General features: G+C 37.6%; 1 protein-coding gene across 3 annotated transcripts in view; it reads left to right on the top strand.

Annotated features, from left to right (window-relative positions):
* The window catches only part of CORIN (corin, serine peptidase), a 121,190-nt gene that overhangs the window by 61,639 nt on the left and 39,325 nt on the right, over positions 1 to 20,226 (top strand). For all 3 annotated transcript variants that reach the window (XM_084204984.1, XM_084204982.1, XM_084204983.1), the window contains exons 6-10: positions 9,396 to 9,509; positions 14,124 to 14,231; positions 15,800 to 15,910; positions 16,498 to 16,614; positions 19,903 to 20,001. In XM_084204984.1, the coding sequence (XP_084061110.1) occupies positions 9,396 to 9,509; positions 14,124 to 14,231; positions 15,800 to 15,910; positions 16,498 to 16,614; positions 19,903 to 20,001 (549 nt within the window). The remainder of the gene's footprint in view (positions 1 to 9,395; positions 9,510 to 14,123; positions 14,232 to 15,799; positions 15,911 to 16,497; positions 16,615 to 19,902; positions 20,002 to 20,226) is intronic.

Below are 20,226 nucleotides of genomic sequence, written 5' to 3'. Positions count from 1 at the left end.
CTGTTACACTGTGTTTATGAGTTTTCATTTAATAATTCATTTTCTTCCTGTGTAGGAAAAGCTCTGGGGTGAAAGTGTTATTTATTGTTCTGTGTTCCATCTTATTACTGTAATAAAGTCTCGTTGTCAGTTGATTATAGATTGCAGTACTTTAATTGTTCAGGCTGATTCAGCTGTTTCAAGGAAAGAAGGTTAGAGGAAAGTAATATGACCTATTGACTTTTTGTTGTTATTTGGAGTAGGAACCTGATGCACAGGCCAAATTTCAAGTGTATCTCCTTTTTCCTTGCTGTAAAAATGAGCCCAAAACTGATCAAGAGGTAAACTTCTCAAAAAGCATGGTCTTTATACACCCAGACATTAAGTCATAGAATAATTTTTTGTCTCGAAAAAGATATTGAAGGTCATCCAGTCCAGCTGTTAACTCAGTACTGCCAAATCCACCACAAAACCATGTCCCTAAGTGTCACGTCTGTGCATCCTGTAGATACCTTCAGAGATGATTACACCACTTCCCTGGGAAGCCAGTTCCAATGACTGACCAGCCTTCCCATGGAGAAATTTTTTCCTAATCTCCAATCTAAACCTCTCCTGGTTCTCCTTGAGCTTTTTCCTCTTGTCATATTGCTTGTTACCTGGAGGAAGACACTCACTGCCACCTTTATACAACCTCCTTTCTGGCAGTTGTAGGGAGTGATCAGGTCTCCCCTGAGCATTTTTCCCAGGCCAGATAACCCCAGATCCGTCACCACTCCTCATAGGGCCTGTGCTCTATAAACCCTTGCCCAGCTCCGTTGCCCTTCTCTAGACATGCTCCAGCCCCTCAATGTCTTACTGGGGTGCCAAACTAAGCACAGGATTCCAGCTGTGGCTTCACCAGTGCCAAGAATAGCAGGGGACAGTCCCTGCCCTGCTCCTGCTGGCCACACTGTTGCTGATACAGGCCAGGGTGCCATTGGCCTTCTTGGCCACCTGGGCACATCTGGCTCCTGTTCAGCCAGCTGTCAACCAGCACTCTCTGGTCATTTTCTACTGGGCAGGTTTTCAGCCAATCTCTAAAAACAAAGCATTTCCATCTCCTCAGAGGTGCTGCTGTGTTCTCTCGATCCAAATCTAGAGGTGAGATCACACCTGAGAGCAGTAAGCCTGACTTTTTTTCTCACTGACCCCATTGCTGGAGTTCCCTTGCTGTCATCTGAGACTTTGCTGTTGATAGGCTTTCTGTGAGATGGAGAGACTGAGGCTTGTATGGTCTGTCTGTGAGTTCTGACTTTCTTAATGACTTCTGTGTGACAATAAACAAGAAGAAATGGTGTGATGAACACTGTTTTTCAGTTTTTTAATTAAAAACCCCCGAGAAATTCTTTAAAACTACCTTAAAAGATCAGGGAGGTTATACATTCTATCTTGAAATGTTAGTTAATGGTACAATTAAAATAGATTATATATCCTGGGCTACCTCCTTGTAGTTCCTGAGTATACATAATGATATAGCCTAAGATTATTAGACCAAGTCTTTTACCAGTTGGATTTTCTCCAGCTCTAAAGGCATATTTTTGAAAAGTCATGAAGCAAAGGAGGCTGTTGTCCATACTTACCTTCATCTGTGTGAACTTTTGTGTTGGCTGAGGTAGGGAAGGATCCAAAGGATTGTGTCTTTTCGAAGTTGAATGATTGCCAATTAAATTGAACACTGTCCACAAATTTTTATTATAGAGTCCTGTGGTCTTTTGTGCAAGTTGCTGTAGTGAAAGCTGCTGGGACCAGTGTCTTAACTATATGATAAAAATTTGTGATATGTAGGCTGAAAAAATTAGGTCTAATGGATCTCTCCAAATTGGAACAGTAAGCAAGTAAATTTAAAATGCTTTTTTTATTTTCTGTGCCTTAAATTCTCTGTGTAAAGTGGGACTAAAACTGTCCTTTTAGCTCACAGGGTTGCTGTAACCATTGATTGTTACAGCTGGTCAGAGTGTTCAAAAGCCCCACCAAGTTTAAAGAGCTAAGCTTAGAATAAGCCAGAAGAAATTTGTCACTTATGAAACTTCCAAGCTTCAGAACAGCCTGTGGCTAAAATAATATATTTACTATTGTTAGAGAAGGAACTTTTAAGAGTAGTGCCTGGTTAATGATTATTCCATAATCTGTATGGCAGGATTGGTATTCATCTGGTAGTGAACTGCAGAAATTAGAGGTAAGTACTCAGTGGAAGCTCATTTTTTCTTACCAGGGGAAAAAATGTACAGCCAGTTGTGAGATTTGCTGTTCCTACCTGACCGAGTGTGGACACCCTTATTGTCCTACTTATTGTCAGTTCTGACATCCTGTTGCATAAAACAAAAGGGGTTTTTAAAATTGAATTTTTCATTGTGCATGATGCTTGAATAGGAATGGTTTTCATGTAGAACGAGGGACTATAATTGAACTGTCTTCCAGGACTTGCAGGGAGCCTACGAGAAAGATGGAGACAGACTATTTACAAAAATGTGTGGTGTCTGGACAAGGGGGAAGGGCTTCAAACTGAGAGTAGGTTTAGATTAGATGTTAGGAACAAAATCTGTGAGGGTGGTGAGGCACTGGAACAGGTTGCCCAGAGAAGTTTCGGATGCTCCATCCCTGGAAGTGTTCAAGGCCCGGTAGGATGGGGCTCTGAGCAGCCTGGTCAAGTGGAAGGTGTGCCTTACAATGGCAGAGGGGTTGGAGTAAGATGATATTTAAGGTCTCTTCCAACCCAAACCCCTCTGTGATTCTATGAATTCTATGAATAAGGAGATTCCGTGATTCTATGAAGAAGGAGAATATTTTGACCTTTATTTTTATTTGAAAGAATGGTTCTTATGTAATTCCTCTGTGACTGAAAAAGGTAAGAGTTTGGGTTCACTAGACTGCTTCTCCTACAGAAATAAACTGTACTGTTCTTAAATATTTCTGCAGTTTGTCTATTTGAGAGAATTTGCTTCTCTGACCACAGAAGAACCAAACAGCTGAAGCTGAGTCTCTGCTCTAATCCCTTTTCATCTAGTGCTCAGCAAAAACTGCTTTTCACACTCTTCTTAGGGTTCAGTTCCTGGAGATTTCGAGGGCATGTCCTCAGTTTATGACTGTTTATTTCTCAACTCTGTATTTTCTTTTGGGGTTTGGTGCCTCCAGATTACATGCAGTGAATCCTTCCATGCCCACATATGCCTTGCATATAATCTGTTTTGTGTGATGTGTTTCTCTTTTGCATCTTTAGTTACATCCTGTGTTTATCAAAATTAAGGTCTGACTACTGTACCTGCTTGTTTGACAGATTCTTGTACAGTGTCACCCAGTCACACAATCTCAAACAAAACTTTCTCTTGATTTCTCTTGTTTATTTTTGTCTGATTTTGGCTAAAAACTCCATAGCCTCCACATTTTCTGAATTTAAGATTATCACTCCTCCAAAAACATCCTTGAATGCCGTAGTTCCAAGCCCTGTTGGAGAAAATATGCTTGAGTCATGTTATAGTTAGAATCCAGAGCATTTATCCTGGGAACAGTTAACAGTTCTCCTAAAAAATGTTTATTGGTTAGAATAGGGTTTGTCTTGAGCATACACACTGGGCATGTGTCACGGCTAATATTTATCTTTGTCTAAAATTTAGCTCCACAAGCATTGGAAATTGAGTGTGCAATACCACTGTGGGGACATCTATTATGAAATGCAACCCTGATGTGAACACAGATGTACGGATTTTACTGGAAGATCCAAGCCATGCCATTATAGTAAAAACATCTGAATGTAAAATGACTGAGTCATTCAGTCATTCTCTGAGTCACTGAGAAAAAGATGCAGCTCTGAAGGCTGATGTCCTTCAGACTGATATCTGTTACATAAGTGACAAGTGAATTCTCAATAGATGAGAAAATCAGCTACCCTAATAATAGTTGTAAGAATTTATATTTTGAGATTTAAGATAGGTGGTTGAACTGGTTTCACAGGTTTAATGAGCTACGAGCATGTAAGGGAGTGAGCAGGAGGCATAATCAGTAATTCCCTCCCCATGTAACCAATAATGCACTCTGGAGGGAAGAAATCAGAGAAACCTTCCTGAGGGCTGTTATTCATATCCCTACTCACAGAAAAATTTCAGTTGTGCATTTCTCTCTCTCTCTCTCTCTGACACTGTTTACAATGTTATTTTATTAGCTTTGACCAGCCAGCATAACCCAGTAGCTTGAATGAGAAGTAAAGCAACAAAATAATCTGATTTAGATTAACATGGAGCTTGCAAAAAAGCCCTGAAGTGATTTTATTTTTCTGTTAATTTGAATTGTAAAATGCTTTCAAAAGCAGCAGTGAATATGATGCTTCTACTGTTTATACCACAAAACTATGTAAATTCCAGTATGGAGTTATGAGACATTGTTCCCTTCTGTATTTTTGCTAAAGAGACATTAAGAATGAATGTCTGTTTCTGTTAAAGAAGTGATGCACAAGTAGTCTGAACTTAACTTCATTGTCATGACATTTTGGGTTGGAAGGGACCTTAAAAATCATCTTACTCCAACCCCTCTGCCATAGTAAGGCATACTTCCACTAGACCAGGATGCTCAGAGCCCCATCCAACCTGGCCTTGAACACTTCCAGGGATGGGGCATCCAAAACTTCTCTGGACAACCTGTTCCAGTGTCTCACCACCCTCACAGTAAAGATTTTGTTCCTAATATCTAATCTAAACCTACTCTCAGTTTGAAGCCATTCCCCTTGTCCTATTAGTACGTGTTCTTGTAAAAAGTTCCTCTCCATCTTTCTTGTAGGCTCCATGCAGGTATTGGAAGGCTGCAATTAGGTCACCCATAGCTTCATTCAAACTGGTATTAATTAAGAGGATTCTCTTTGAGGAATAATTTGAATAGAGAATTTGAATACCTGATTGCAACAGGTATTTATTTTTCTATAGGCAATATAATTATATACAGCTGGTACATAATTTTTCTGAGAAAAAGCTTTTAAAATCAGGAAGATACTATCTTTCTTTTGTGCCCTTGCATTTACTTAATGCAGTGAAGAGGAGAGAGAGAGATGATTTGTGTATGTGTAACATTGATGCTGAACAGCTACAAAACCAGCAATAATGGAATAATTTTTTGAGGAAAACAAAATGTTTTTCAGGATTGTCGTGGGGTTTCATGTGAAGAAACACACACAGTTGTTTAAACTATTTCCCCCACCAAATCACTCTTTAATTCTATTGATCCTGCTTTATATTTTGTTGTTTTCTCTGTTTTTATTCTCCTGTTCTGCCTGTGTTCCTGTTTTTTGCCGGTTTCTTTTCCAGCTTGGAGTTTATTATGTGGCCTTTTTAGGCCACATCATTGAGTGAAAGGAAAAGGTCTTTTGTCTTTTTTCTCCCACAGGATTTTGCATCCTAAGGAAATAGAGAAATGAACAATTACCTGGGGGTAAGGAGTCGCCAGCTTTTCTAATTCCATGACTGTGATCATAGTGTGATCCAAACTTTCTAGAATTGACAGCAGCTAGATGCATACACTGTCCTGCAGGGTACATAAATGGTAAGGGAGCAGGTGATGGAAGTCTGAAAGTGAGAGAATACAGGGATTCTTCTGTGTTCCAGTGTGCTCTTATGACTATATTGGGTAAGAGAAAAAGTCTGGCTGTTTTATAATTCTGACTCCAAAAGCTGACAAAATCAAATGCCCAGAAAAGGAGAACAGGCCAAGACTATGTGGCAGTACTTTTCCAAATACTCCTGCATTTTCCATCTGCTTGAGATTAAAGGATTCTTCTGTAATTTGTGACCTGCCATAGATTTTTATTCTATTAATGTGTCCCTTTGTTACATGGGTCTGTGTGTGTTTTACATCCATAGTATTGTGTTCCATAATGTTACAGCTTGTCAGTGTATTGCATGAAGAGCACTGCCTTTTGGTTGTTTTAATTCCTCTTCTTCCATAGCATTAAATAGTAAATGGGGTTTCCTCTTTGATTTGAAAAAAAAAAATTGTACTTTCCATGGTAATTTTCACAGTTGTAGAATGCTTTATCTGTTGCTATACCTTGAAATGCAACCAGATGTCAATCTTGGGGATGGTAAAATAATGTTTATTTCCGTCTGAGCTCTCTTCAGGATTCCTTTCCAGGGACCTTTCCACATAATCTTCTATAGATGACATTCCAGTAAACTATCTGGAAAGTACAGCAAATAAATGGTCTTACCTCCTCAAAGACACTTTTGATAGTACACCAGACAAGGTAAAATTAAACACTTTGCTGCCACTGGTGTTTAGTCCAGGATTTTGGAAGCTAATCCAAATTGTAAAACTTTCTGGGTAAGGACGAAAACAAGCAAGTTTCTCTATTGACAAGGATTGCTTCCATTTTATTTGGGCTCATTTTATACAACATTCTTCTTCAGGAGTTTGTGTGTGTGTATATTTGCATGATTTTATTAATAAATGTATAAATTATTTACAGAGGTATCAGTAATTAACATTTCCCAGCATATTTCTGTAGAATAAAATCTTTGCAATTTGTAGTAATTTTGAGTGGAATGGTCTGTGTTTTTCCTGTTTCAGACATCTACTTTAGGCATTATTTCTTCTGCTGCTGCTGCTTTGTTTCGTACAATACCAGGGTTTCTGACTATGTAGCCTGTGTTCAGTTAAGTCTTATAAATGGTTTCATACCTAAATCCATTAGGTTCCAGATCAAATACTGAAATTTAGCATTCAACAAAAGTGTTTGTTTTACAGCATTAGATAAGGCTTTTATAAGTTCCATTAAAATCTGATCTTTGGAGGTGTGATGGAAGGGTTTTCAGCCTGCTGAAGACTTCTTGCACAAGCTTGGTAGAAAGCAGAAATTATATTAATTGGAAGTACTGTCCACAGTGTCTGTTCCCTCCTTGCCCTGAACACTGCACTGACTGGACCAAGCATATCCTGTCATTACCTATTAGAAGACTGCAAGAGGTGAGATTAAAATTGCTTAAGATTCCATCTGATTGCAGCTGGAAGCTAAAACTGAGATAAAGAAAAGCAATTTCACTCTTCCTCTTTTTTTTTGTATAACATACAAGATAAATGTATAACATACAAGCAAAATGCTCAATTTAGGTGTGCAGAAATGGAGAAGTGGTTTGGGATAGGAGCAGAACAAGACAGAGATGTATTAAGGAGGCAGAGTCAGGATGACTTATGAGTGCTTCAACACACTTGTTCATAGCCCAGAAATGAATATGGAACCCTGGAACCTTTTCTGATCTGTAAGAAAAGTTATCAGATATTCCTGCTGTTAACTTTCATTCTCTCTGGCCAGACTGGCATATTCACACAAAAGTCCATTACTCTTGCTGTCTTAACACCAGTGAAGCTCTGTACTGATGGAGGTCTCCATCAAAGCAAATCAAGGTAGTTCCTTTTGAGTTATTTATGCTCTTTTCCTTTTTAAATGGGAAGAAAATTGTGTAAAGGCCAAGTTAGAAGAATGTAAGATTACCCAGCAGTTAAAGTTGCCTTTTCAACCTCTAAGAGCCTTTCTTGTATGATGAATTACAAAATTTTGATTATGCTATCATATTTATTTTTACCTGACATCATTGTCTGTGGGATACACTCTGGTGTCCAGAGTGTACTTCCATACCAAGGAAGTCTGTTGTTTCTAGGGGCCCCTGTAGAGCTTAGTGACTGCAGAAATCCGGAAATGCAGTGTATAGGGCAGGGAACTGGAGAAATAAAAAGACTGGCTCATAATAAAGTGTGACATTATCAGATGAAATGAGATTCTTGCCCTGTCACTGTTGCAAGGACCATGCTGAGCAAGGCACTTGAATAAAAATTTTCTCTACTGTTCTTTGAATGCTTCCAGCTAACTGGGCTCTTCATTTGTATAGCTGGAGTTTATTTGCAACTGAGACATTTGCATCTACAAGTAAAGGCAACAAGAGCTATTCTTTGAACATGTAAAATGACATCAGTCTTTGCCCTCCAAAAGAAATCACTTGCTGATTTTTGTGTCTTAGATGTTATTATTCATTAGTCCTTTTAACTTTCACTTCAATATCTCATTGCCTCATTTTTCACTCTATAAAATGAGACTGTGTCTGTTGTCTAATCTCATGTTTGTCTTAAGGCTGTCCTGTTTTTCAGTTCATAATACTCCTCCAAAACTGATAGAATACTGATGAGGCTGTAACTCTTCGTTTAGAGGTTAGGAAATGTGTCCAAGCACACAGTGTGAGGGAGCCTACTGAGGAAGACATCTTAAGGGCGTGCAAAAGGATGATACTGGTTGTTTTGCACTACTTGGTCACTGATGAAGAGTCACAAACATTAAATGGCACAAACTGGTTGAAAATCTTTGGTTTAAATTAGTATTAGGGCACCTAATTAATCTTTTGGGCACTGTTCAGTAAAGCTAGAGTTAGGAGTTTACCTCCTTTAAAATACATTGCAGAAGCAGCTTTCACTGCAATAACCATGTTCTCATTACACAACTGGAAAATGATGTTTGTATTGTAAAATCAAAATTTGCTGTCCAAGTGGGCAGTACACCTGGAGCTGTCATAGAAAAGATTTTGAAATTACTCCTTTTTATTAAAAACAAATTTTCCATAAGGAGTGTGTGTTTCAGTTAACTAAGTTAGCCCTGTTTCTTGGGGATAATAAAATAATAGTGAGGCTTAGAAAAGAAAGTAAGTATGTTGAAAAAAAAAAATCTCCTGCTGACAAAATTTAAAACTAATAATGAAGGTGCTGAGAGTGTGTGTGTTTGTGTGTAGAGACATTGCCATAGTGTGATAGAAAAGACTGCTATTCTAGGACTACAAATAAAGCTAAAAATCTAGGTAAATAGTTGAATATGCAGCCAGTGCAAGCTGGAGCTCTTTGTAATTTTTGAAAAACATGGAAGAAGCAGGCCTAGTGCTAAGTGGTACCTCATAGAATCCACTATATATCTATTGGTTTGGCAGACTGTGAGGAGTACCAAAGGGCTGTACAGTAAAGTCTTAAGCAAAAATTATTAAATTTTTGTAGGCATAGTCCACATGAGAATGTAAGGCTCCTTCCTTCATCCCAGGGGCAGATTTAGCAGGTGTAATAGTCTTTCATGCCTGCCTGTTGAGGTCTTTTAAAATGGGCCATTCACTGAAAGAAGTTTTAAATGGCTTTGTGCTATCTCAAAAATCAAGTTTTTTTTTCTCTTTTAGGTTTTCCTCTTGACCTTCTTGCATTCAGTGATATTCCTCTGAGAGCTATCCTAATGTTTTCCAAATTGGAAATACATTTCAATCCCTATGGGAACTACTGAATGTCAGTTTAACATTTGTAAGACTCTAGTATCACTGACTTTGTAGGGTTGAGCTAATGCTTTTTCTCCACATTCTGTCTTTTCTGCTCTCTTACAGCACTGTGTGGAGGAGAGGAGAGTTTCCTGTGTGCCAGTGGGATCTGCATCCCAGGGAAACTGCAGTGTAATGGCTACAACGACTGTGATGACTGGAGTGATGAGGTCCATTGTAGTAAGTTTCTTAAACCTTGCAGTGTTCTGCTGAAGTACTGAATCCATTCAGGGAAACCTGGGAGCTGAAGCAGGCTATTGGCACAGAGCAGGAGCTTTGCATGGTGTTTGCATATATTGACATTTGGACTCTGTCAGTTCCTGTGGACTGGGTTTAGCTTTGCTCACTCAGGCCACAGCATGTGCTTTTCAGCTATCAAATTTTATGCCTCGAGGGAGCTTTGTGGAAATGAGAAGTATTTGGGGGCTTTTTTGTTTGTGTTTTTTTTTTTTAATGGATCAGTAGTGTACATCAGAAAGGAGCACTTCTGATAACCAGCTGCATACTATTTGTTGTAGCTTTATCCTGGTCTTTGGCATTGATTTTAGACTAGATGCAAGACCATCTGTTTAGAAAGTTCTCTTGGTTTCAACCCTGGATGCAATTTATTTAAATTAATCCCAGTATGTGCTGCAGTAGAATGTGCATATGTGATAGCTTAATTTTTATATATTTGTCTGTGGTAGTGCATGTCTTTAGAGCTCCTTTGTGTTTTTCTGTGTTAACACAGACACCTTTAGAAAAATGGAGCAAATGTACCTTAAGAAAACAATGAGAAGGCAAGAAGAAAAAGAACAGAGGAAGATGTGGAAAAATTACTAAATGGGGACTGTACAGGACATGATGCCACAAAACAGGATTTCTCATTCAGACTTTGAAAAATGTCAGACTGTGCAGTTTAGACTCAACTCAGAAGATTAGTTCTTATTAGTGATTTAAGAGCCTGGGCATTCCAAGACTCACAGAGTTGCTTTTAAGGAAGTTGTTGTTAGATTTTATCTGGGATACTCCAAGAAATAAATGAGGACAGCAATTTCCTCCTGGTCTCAATATGAATAAGGCTAGAGCTTGCTTTTCCTTTAATAGCCTACAATTTATTTCTTGGAGGATGAGATAATGTCTATTATGTAAAAAGTATTGTATGTTTTTATTTTCCAATTTTTCATGTCAGCAGTATCTTTAGATTTAAAGTAAGCTCAAAAATTTAAAAATGCCTATGAGACTATGGCGCTCAAGTTCTATTAGAAATAGGAAAAGAAGAAATTAGTAGTAAAAAAATAAATATATTACATGTCTTGAAAAAATAAACATAAATTTCAGGAGCTAAGATTGCCTTTGAAAGGATGCTTGTGTGTTTAATGATACAGGGTTTAAAAGCAGAGAACATCTTTCACTAGGATGCTTGGTAGGAGTTGAGGAGAGGGTATGGAAGTCAAATAAAACTTTCCTGAATTACACAGCAGAAAGAGCAAAACTGAAGGAAGATCTATTTGCCTGAAAGCTTGGCTGATAAAAGATGCTGTGTTTCTTGCAGTCCTTGTCCCTCTCATGGTCTTAAGTCTCCTCATTAAATTACAGAATAGGTTGCTCAGAGTGCCGTCCAACCTGACCCTGAATATTTCCAGGGATGGGGTGTCTACCATTTCTGTGGGTAACCTGTTTCAGTGTTTCCCCATCCTCATTGTAAAACATTTATTCCTTATGTCTAGTCCAAAAATACTCTCTTCTAAAACTATTACTCCTTGTCCTATAACAACAGGCCCAGCTAAAAAGTCTATCCCCATCTTTCCTATAAGCTTCCCTAAATTCCTGAAATCTTTCCTATAAGCTTCCCTAAAGTGCTGAAAGGCCACTATTTCTCCAGGAGAAACAACCCCAACACTCTTTCAGCCTTTCTTCAAAGGAGAGCTGTTCCGTCCCAATGGTCTTTTTTGTAGCCTTGACTGGACCTTTTCCAACAGGTCCTTGTCTTTCCTGTGCTTTGGCACCTAGGGCTGGATGCAGCAGTCCAGGTGGGCTTTCACAAGAGCAGAGCAGAGGGACAAAATCACTTCCTCAGCCTTCTGGCCATGCTGCTTCTGATGCAGCCCAGGATATAACTGGCTTTCTGGGCTGCAAGTGCACATTGCTGAGTCACGTGCAGCTGTTCATTTACCAGTTCCCCCAATTTTTTTTTGGCAGGTCTGCTTTCCATTAGTTCACCACCCTGTTTGATACCAGGGTTCTCCCTGACCCAGGTGCAGCACCTTGTGCCTGATCTTGTTAGACCACAAGAGTCCCATGCACCCACTTGTTGAGCTTGTCCAGGTCCCTCTCTGTGGCATCCTGTCCTTCAGGTGTGCCAACCACACCACTCAGCTTTACATCCACACCATCTCCCCATCTCATCTGCAGCTTTGCTGAGGCTGTGCTTGATCCCTTCATCTGTGTTATTAATTAAGACATTAGATAGCACTGGTCCCAGTACAGAGCCCTGAGGGACACCACTGGTCACTGATGTCCTTTGGGATTCTGAGCTATAGACCCTTGGGATGTGATCGTCCAACCACTTCCTTATCCACCAAACAGTCCACTCATGAAATCCATCTCTGTCCAGTTTAGAGGGTAGGATGTTTTGGGGGTTTGCCCAGACCCATGTGCAGCAGGTCCTTCTGGATCTGGATCATACAGGGATCAAACCTGCCACCTTGCCTTTTCCACCATGATTTAACCAACTGAGCTTATCTCAGGGCCAAATTGTTGAATGCAAAATATTCACCAGGCTTCATTTGTGTTTAGTGGAGTAGAGTAAAATTGTATTTAATTTTGTGAAAGTGGGGATATCCCCATAATTTATAAAACTTAAGTAACTTGAGCCTTTTACAAGTGGCAGCTTCCAAGTGCCCATCTTACTTAATAGAGTAACCAACTACCTTTACAATACATTATTGCCAATATCTTGAAGAAAATGTATATTAAGGCTGTTAGATTTTCATCAAGTGAATCTTCTTCCCCTGCAAGGAAGTTTGTGTTCTTTTTGTTTACCCTGTCTGTGTGGGCCTGTGGTTTGTCTACCCTGAAGGACACTGCAGCAGCTTGAGAGGTATGGATGGAAACAGGAATAGGGGTATGAATGGAACTTAAACAGTAAATTTATCCAGAGGAAATAACATAGAAAAAGGCAGTTTTGTTTCATTTGTAGGAGGAGCAGTGGAAGAAGCACAGAAACTGTCAGAGTTACAAACTGATCAATAAGATTAAAGGTTGCCAGAGTACATCATGCTGTTGCATATTCAAAACAAGTGATGTTTAGAATTTACTCTCAGCTGGGTGTTGGTCTGCTTACAGGAAGCAAGAACTTAAATTTATTTTTGTTTAGTGCGGGGTTTTTGCTATTCCCTGTTTTATGAATAATGGTTCTTTTTGAAGCTGAATTAACTATTGAGTATGTAGCTCATGGCTCAGCCATATTTTTTTACTTCCTATCCTGAAGCATTTCATTCTTCTTAAGCTATAAATTCTGTTTGGGCTTTCTAAGATAATATGAAACTTAAAGAAAGCACTAATACTTCTGTGGGGGAAGGAGAGTGACTCGTTCAAGTTCACTTAGAAAGTGAAACACTTGGTTGACATTGATCTGAAAGGGTAGAAACCCCACTGCACCTTCTGGAAGAGTTCTGCACCCTTCAGTGTGTAATATCCTTAGAAGGACCCCCTTCTTTCAAAGGGGAGCCACAGTGCAATCATGAACACAGGAATCATGCCAAGAGGAGAGAGGGATGTGGTAGCATGATTCTGTTGTTTTGTGGTTGATCATCTCAGAAGAAAAGAGGCACTTTGGTTCCAGCCCCTGCTTTTTGAGCTCTCTCTCTGTTTTCTGGGAATAACTAATTTAAAATGCCTTCATATGCCAGTAAGAACAGAAACAAAGGACTTCCTTGGTTCCAGTGGCATAGCTCCAACAGGAAGGCAGTGTTGTCCACCCAATTTTTCTGTATCTTGGCATTCACCCTGGAAAGCTAGAGGTCAAGGAAAAGTCTAGAAGAAGGCAGTGAAACTGAGTTACCCACTTCCTAGCTGTGTGCTTGAAATCAAAAGTTATTACTGATGGGAGCATATACCACAAACCATAATTTCTCTTCAACCCGCTCAGCTACAACAAAGATTCCATGTTTTTATTGAACCTGATATTATTCAAGTATTATGGTTATTCTCAGAGAATATCTGGCAGGCTTTACTGATGCATCCAGTCATGAAAAAACATTAAACCCACTTAGGGCTGACAGTAAGAATTACTTGATGAGAAAGCACCAGGCCAAATTTGAGCTCCAAACTGTGTGAAGCATAAAGCTCATTTGAAATCATTGTAAGACCAAAGGCAGGCTCAAAAGAAGGGTCTGGGGATCTTGATTTTGCTGTTAGAATCTTCATCTCCACTTAATAACCACATCAGGTACTCTGGATTTTCCTAGTAATCTGCAATGGTGAAACCTACAACATTGCTTGAGAACTCTATGTGTATAAATTAATTAAACATTTAGGTCCCTATGTGCAGCCAGAGCACTCTCTCCTTATGGTATTGATCAAAAAAAACTACCTGGCGGGGAGAGAGTAAAAATTTCTAAAAATGGCTTTTGATTTTTCCTGTTCTTCCAGATTAGTTTCTCATAAACTGGTACACACCAGTATTAATGCAGAGCTGTAAGGTGTAAGGAATCTTTAGCTAATCTTGTGTGTAGTCAGTACATTCCAGGGTTCACAGTTTATATGAGTGTTCCAATGCAACCTTAACATTTTACATGCTTTGTTTTGTAGATTGCAGCAATGATGTATTTCGTTGTGACACGGGAAAATGCCTCAATTACACCTTTGTTTGTGATGGATACGATGACTGTGGGGACCTTAGTGATGAACAAAATTGTGGTAAATGAAATGTGGTTGTGTGCTTTTCTAGTCTTTGAGATATCAGGGCTGCCTAAGCCAGTAAACCTTTTCCTTAAGCTCCTGAAGGAGTAATATACCCTGCTCTTACTGTGTTTGAGCAAAGTGAAAACAGTTCACAGATTCTATCTGAAATTTGAAAAGGTTTAAAAGAGAGTTCTGGGTCAGTCCAAATCTCAAAGGGTTTGGTATTTATAATAAATACTGCTATTTTCAATTTGGTTTAATTCCAAAAGATGATTCCTTGCTAGCTTGACTGGATTTAACTGAGAGTAAAGCAAACTATATGAGGGCACTGGTGGTGCCAACTGTTTTATAGCTGAGCTGTTTTTATATAAAATTGATAGTGAAGTCATATGTTTTGATTATCAAATTCTGTTTCTTTCAAACTGTCTTGTTAATCAACTTTCCATGTTCTCATGACACTTAGCTACCTACCATATGTACCATATGTACCTATGCTTAACTTCCATAGGAGAAACAATGAAGTTTTGACATTAAAAAAGAATAATCTTAACATGGAAATATTGGGAAACTTAGAAGGCCTTATTTTCACTAACCTTTGGTCCTGTTACTACACTTGAGAACAATTATGTTTTCTAAAATAATTTTTAACAGTTAAAATGTTATTTCTCCCTTTTTTCCTTTTGCTTTTCTAAGGAAGAACACAAAGAATATAAAAACTGAAAATCAAGGCACATTTTTGTCTGAGTTTTTTTTATTTCTTCAAATTAGGCACACTCTGGGACTTTTCAATATTTTCTTGTCAGTTTTGGTAATTTAGTGGGTTCTTTTTCATATCTAATCTTAGTTTAAAGATTATTAAGTTTTTCCAAATGTTGATCTGTCTCCTGTATTTCCTACCTTGATGAAGATTTTCGCTATACAATTTTTTAAATCTAAGTTTTTGTACATGCTGTAATTGGTTTTCATAGCAGATTTGGAGGAGTGGACTATGTGTGTTCTCTGTTTTGATGTAAAGTCACTGTGCTCAACAGAATGCTCTTTGTGCATTCATGTGGAAAGAATAAGATGGCAATTGAAATAATTTCTTTGTAGGTAATTCTTATGAAAAATTCCAAGTACCTGCAAAAAATATAGTTCCTGAAGTTGCAAAATATTTTTAAATGCCTTAGTAAAAAGATAAACGAAGGAAATTATTTTCTCTGATGGTTACTGAAAATGTTGGTTAACTGAAAAGCATTCCCTGAGATGGGAAGCCAGATCTTCTAATGGGTTTAACAAATCTTAGAAACTTGTTTATTTACAAATAGTCCCAGCTGTGCACCTGAGAGAAGGAATGAGTGCATCACTATAAAGGCAATACAATTAAGAATGTATGTAACTACCACCTGTAAAAAAAAGTCTGCAGATACAAAATAATTTCTTAATATAATCTATTAATTCAAAATGGCTTAATCAACAAGAAAAAATAGCTAAAATAATAAGAAAATTAGCTAATAAGCATAGAACAATGGATCATTAATATAAAATATACAAATGGTAACTTAGCATCCTTTTTTTTTTCTTCAAATTTGCATTTTATGTAGATTGTAATCCAGTGACACATCACCAGTGTGGAGAGGGGAGATGTATAACAGCTGATTGGGTATGTGATGGTGACCATGACTGTATAGACAAATCAGATGAGATCAATTGCTGTAAGTTCCCTTAATCTCTAAATTATTTTTTCTTTCTTTCAAAACTAAAAAAAAACAAAGACAACAACAAAAAAAACACCCTAAAAAAAAAAAGAGTAAGATAACTAATGTATGCACTTGCAAGGCAAAACTATAAACTAATTTTATTTCAGAAGTTCACACTTGACAAATGTCCATTTTCTGTAGACAGCAGCAGCAAACTAAACATTTCTTGCCTTTGTTGAGAAGTAAAGCATTGCTTTGTGTTAGAGCTTCTTGTTAATTACAGAATTAGCTTTTTGTTAATTGTAATGTTCCCACTATATGAGTAAAAATTATGTGCATTCTTTTTCCTTGGGGAAGTTAAGGCTTCATCTCAGGCTGTTGCTAATACCTGACATTTGTAGTTTCAGTCTCTGTATGTAAAGATCAGTGGAGCTATTGAAAAATCAGCCGACACATAATGAGAAATGCCTCCTGATCTCCAGGGCTAAGCAGTGCTATCAGCTCCTCCTAAAATAACTTCAGTGTGATGTTCAGATATAATGCAGTGCTTCACTGAGCTCATTGATCAGAATATTGTCTTTTTTATATTTTTTTCTCTCTAGCATGTCACAGTCAGGGTCTGGTGGAGTGCAGAAATGGGCAGTGCATTCCTAGTGCATTCCAGTGTGATGGAGATAATGATTGTAAAGATGGAAGTGATGAAGAAAACTGCAGTGAAAGTAAGGATATGCCTCATTTTACTCTTCTCACTCAACCTAGCATTGACTGCTGTGTTCCACAGTGCCTTTAGCCAAAGCTGTCTGACAAATTACTTTCTTTACCTTTCAAATAACACTTGCTGAGGCTGGTTGCTGCATGCTTACACACAGGCATTTGTAAAAGACTTCTTTAAATACTTAAAATTATTAAAAAAGGTGAAGAAGTGAGGGTGATATTTAGCACAGTTTTTAGTAATCTGATATAATTAGCTGTTTCTTGAAATAAATTGTTTGGAGCAATGAGAATCTACTATTACAGGAACTGGTGTCATTTGAGGAGGAATTTTCTCATTAAAATCCTTTTCTTTATCAGAACTTGGGAATCAGAGAAAGAATGTTTTCATAAGTAAACTAATGATGTAGTGTGACTAAGGGAAAATTTATGAGAACAGAAGTTTTCACAGCTACTTGATAGCTATCTTATTATGGACTCTATGAGAGAAGAGGAAACTAAGCAATGGCTTGAGCCCCACAACATGGTTTTCCAAAGACACTCAGAAACATCATGTTGTTATGATGATTTCAAAATTTGAAGGTATTTTTCATGTATAATTCTCTTATTCCTGTTAAGGTATAGGTTCAGATTGCAGCCTTTCTTTAATGCAAGAATTATTAATGTTTTTTTAAAATGAATCTTATTTTCAAGAAATTAAAATAGTTAACCTTATGCAGAAAGCTAGTGTTGGCAAGTGTAATGCTAATAGGAAAAGCTATTTAATAGTTAATTAATAGTTAATTAGAGTAGAAAAGACCTGTTATCATAAAACAAATAAACAGTGTGATTATATAAGCCTTCTTTCTTTAGAAAACCAGTCTAAAAGAAATCCTTTCATGTTACTCAGTCCCTTCTTTTCACAGAAAGGTCTTGGTATCTTCCTACTCCAATTTAGATACTTTCATTCCAAAAAATACCTGAGAAGCTGAAACATAGAAATTATTATTATTTTTCTTCACTTTAAATGTTGAATTATAAAAAGGTCTTGCATGAAATATCTTCTTGTTCTGACTGTGGCAATCTTAAAACCCAGAAACAAGTTTCTGTCCTCAGTTCTGACTGTGCAGTTTCACAAAACATTCACCTTTGTTCTTTCTTGATGTCCAGTCTCAGTCTTATCCTTTTAATTCTTTTATCCTCCCTTTTTCTTACATAATGCGGGCTAGAAGTCAGTGATGTATTTTGTTTTCACTGCCTCTTTTTTTTCCCTTTTGATGTAGAAGCAGTGGTTAAAAATCTTTTTTTTTTGGTATAATGAATAGGTATAGGTTAAAATATTCAAGCAGTAGTGTGGGGTGATAATTATGTATTCAGTGATCTCACTACATGATAAAAGATTTTTTCTGCTTGGCATTAAACTGAAGAGCTTTTAAATACAAGCATTTTCCTAATTTTTATTATGAATTCTTCAATGTGCAAAAGTTCTATACAGTATTTTGCAGTATTGTGAAGAGAAAAATTCTTTCTTTAGGCAACCGTCCATCCTAATTTGCATGGGAATATGTTGGCAGAATTTAGCTTTCATTCATCTTCAGTTCCTTGCAAAGGAAACTAAAGATGTAAAAGCAAAGCAGAATTCTTGTTTGTAACTTACTGTTGTATTTCTTGTATATTTTGTTGTTTCCAGCAACTGCAAAAAATGTAGTAGGACATTCACTTATTACAAAGACTTTTCTGCTCTACAAATCAAATTTTAAAAATTTGGATATATCTGTCAGAGTCAGTGGAGTTAGGCCTAATGGAGTCTGGAGTACTGGTTTTGTTACAAACACAATAAATACGAGAAATCAGCATAGAAGTTTGAGGTCAGGGTGTAGTGACTTCCTCTTGCCTATAAAAGGATGCAGGGATCTTGTGTCCTAGTAGCAGTATGTACATTCAGATATTGCAATTGACTGCTGCTTCATCTCTACCTGGATCAGAAGAATGGTCTCCTTCACTCCATGCCTTAAGGAAATGTAAGGTAGGGCATCTGTATATGAGTGCTGCTCTCATTCATTTTGTGACAATAGAAATCTAATATAGATGTGTTCACAACTGTTTCTGTGATCTCTTCAAAAGACAGGGTGACAGTGTGTTTGTAGAAATTCAGCATTATTTGTGCTAGGATCACAAGAATCTACCTTGTAGAACAGGGATTTTTAAAGTATAGGAAAGAGTTGGAGCAAACTTTAAAAATAATTTTAATGTAAATATTTGGGATAGCTTTAGAAGTCAAAAGGCTTTTCCTGCTTTTCAAGATCAATTTTGCAGTCAGAGGCAGCTGTAAAATAAGATTGTCAGTCACTATAGCAAAGAAATTACCTCTGTTGCTTCAATATACAACATGTATGAATGGAAGTAAATCCACATAATTATGATAGATGTGACTGTGTCATCAGTTCCTTTAGACAAGATTGTTGTCAAGGTTATTGAAACTAGATCATTCTTCAGCACCTTCTGTATCTCCAGTGGAGGGATGAATGACTAATGTTCATGGGCAGTAGTGCAATACAAATATTAAGCAATCAGGGCAATAAACTATTTTGACCAGGATAAGATGATGAATACCATCTATATAGTCTCTCCTTACAGAACAGTAAACTAAATGACTCATTTTGCACATGGAAGAGAGAATTTAATGGTTTGGAAAGGAGCTAGCACAACTCTGAGAGAGAGAGAGAGAGAAGTCCAGGGATTTGTCAGATAAAGTAACTACTCAAGTAGTTCAGAAACTTTTGAGGAAGTGCTGGTTTTATTTATTCTGAAGTCCATCATTAGGACCACAGGATTTTTGCATTTCTTTTTGTCGTTGTTTGTTTTTTAACCAGTCAAAGGAGGACAATTAGTCTTCATCTCTGACCTTCCTTTAGGATGTCTTGTATTCTCAAATAAAACAGTCATAAAATGAGAAGCGGATCAACTGAATGGCATTGAAGAATAATCCCCAGACAGTGTTCTCTTTCAGCTAGGACATATTGTTCTTTTTGAAATATGATTTGCATGACTTTTCATATTCTGCATGGTGATCCATGCCTCTCATTCAGAAACTGGGATATAACTTTTTAAATATTGAACAGAGGGGTAAAAAAAGTGAGAATTGAACAGTGTTGCACACTTTTCTTCCTTACTGTACTTGAAATCCTATTGTGTACTTATTGAAATATGTAAAGGAAATACTTAATTTTTATGTAAACACAGTATGTCTCCTTATGCTCCAGCCATTTTTATTAGTCTGGTAAATAATTTGAAAAGTACATTTCTGCTTCCCTCAGATCAAACCCTCTGTCAGGAGGGAGACCAGAGGTGCTCTTCCTGCCCTGATCCCTGTGGAGCTTCTCCCTGTGAGATGAGAAACAGCCAGGCAAACTGCAGTAAGTAGGTCATGGGCTTCATACTGTTGCTCTTTTGGGGTGTTGTAGTTTATAATGAGGATGCAGGGTAGAACACAGTAATTAATACTGTAATTTTCTAGCTAATGTAGATGTCTAATGACTAAGCTTTGAAAAAGGCAGTGTTGAAGAAAATATGTCATCAAAGCTCTTGGTTATTGGTGTTTAGGATTTATGACATTTGACATTGAGGTATTTTAATTTTCT

This window comes from Fringilla coelebs (assembly GCF_963513975.1).
Source record: "Fringilla coelebs genome assembly, chromosome: 4".
Taxonomy (NCBI): domain Eukaryota; kingdom Metazoa; phylum Chordata; class Aves; order Passeriformes; family Fringillidae; genus Fringilla; species Fringilla coelebs.
The sequence above is the reverse complement of the archived record's forward strand: the minus strand, read 5'-3'. Positions and strand labels throughout refer to the sequence as shown.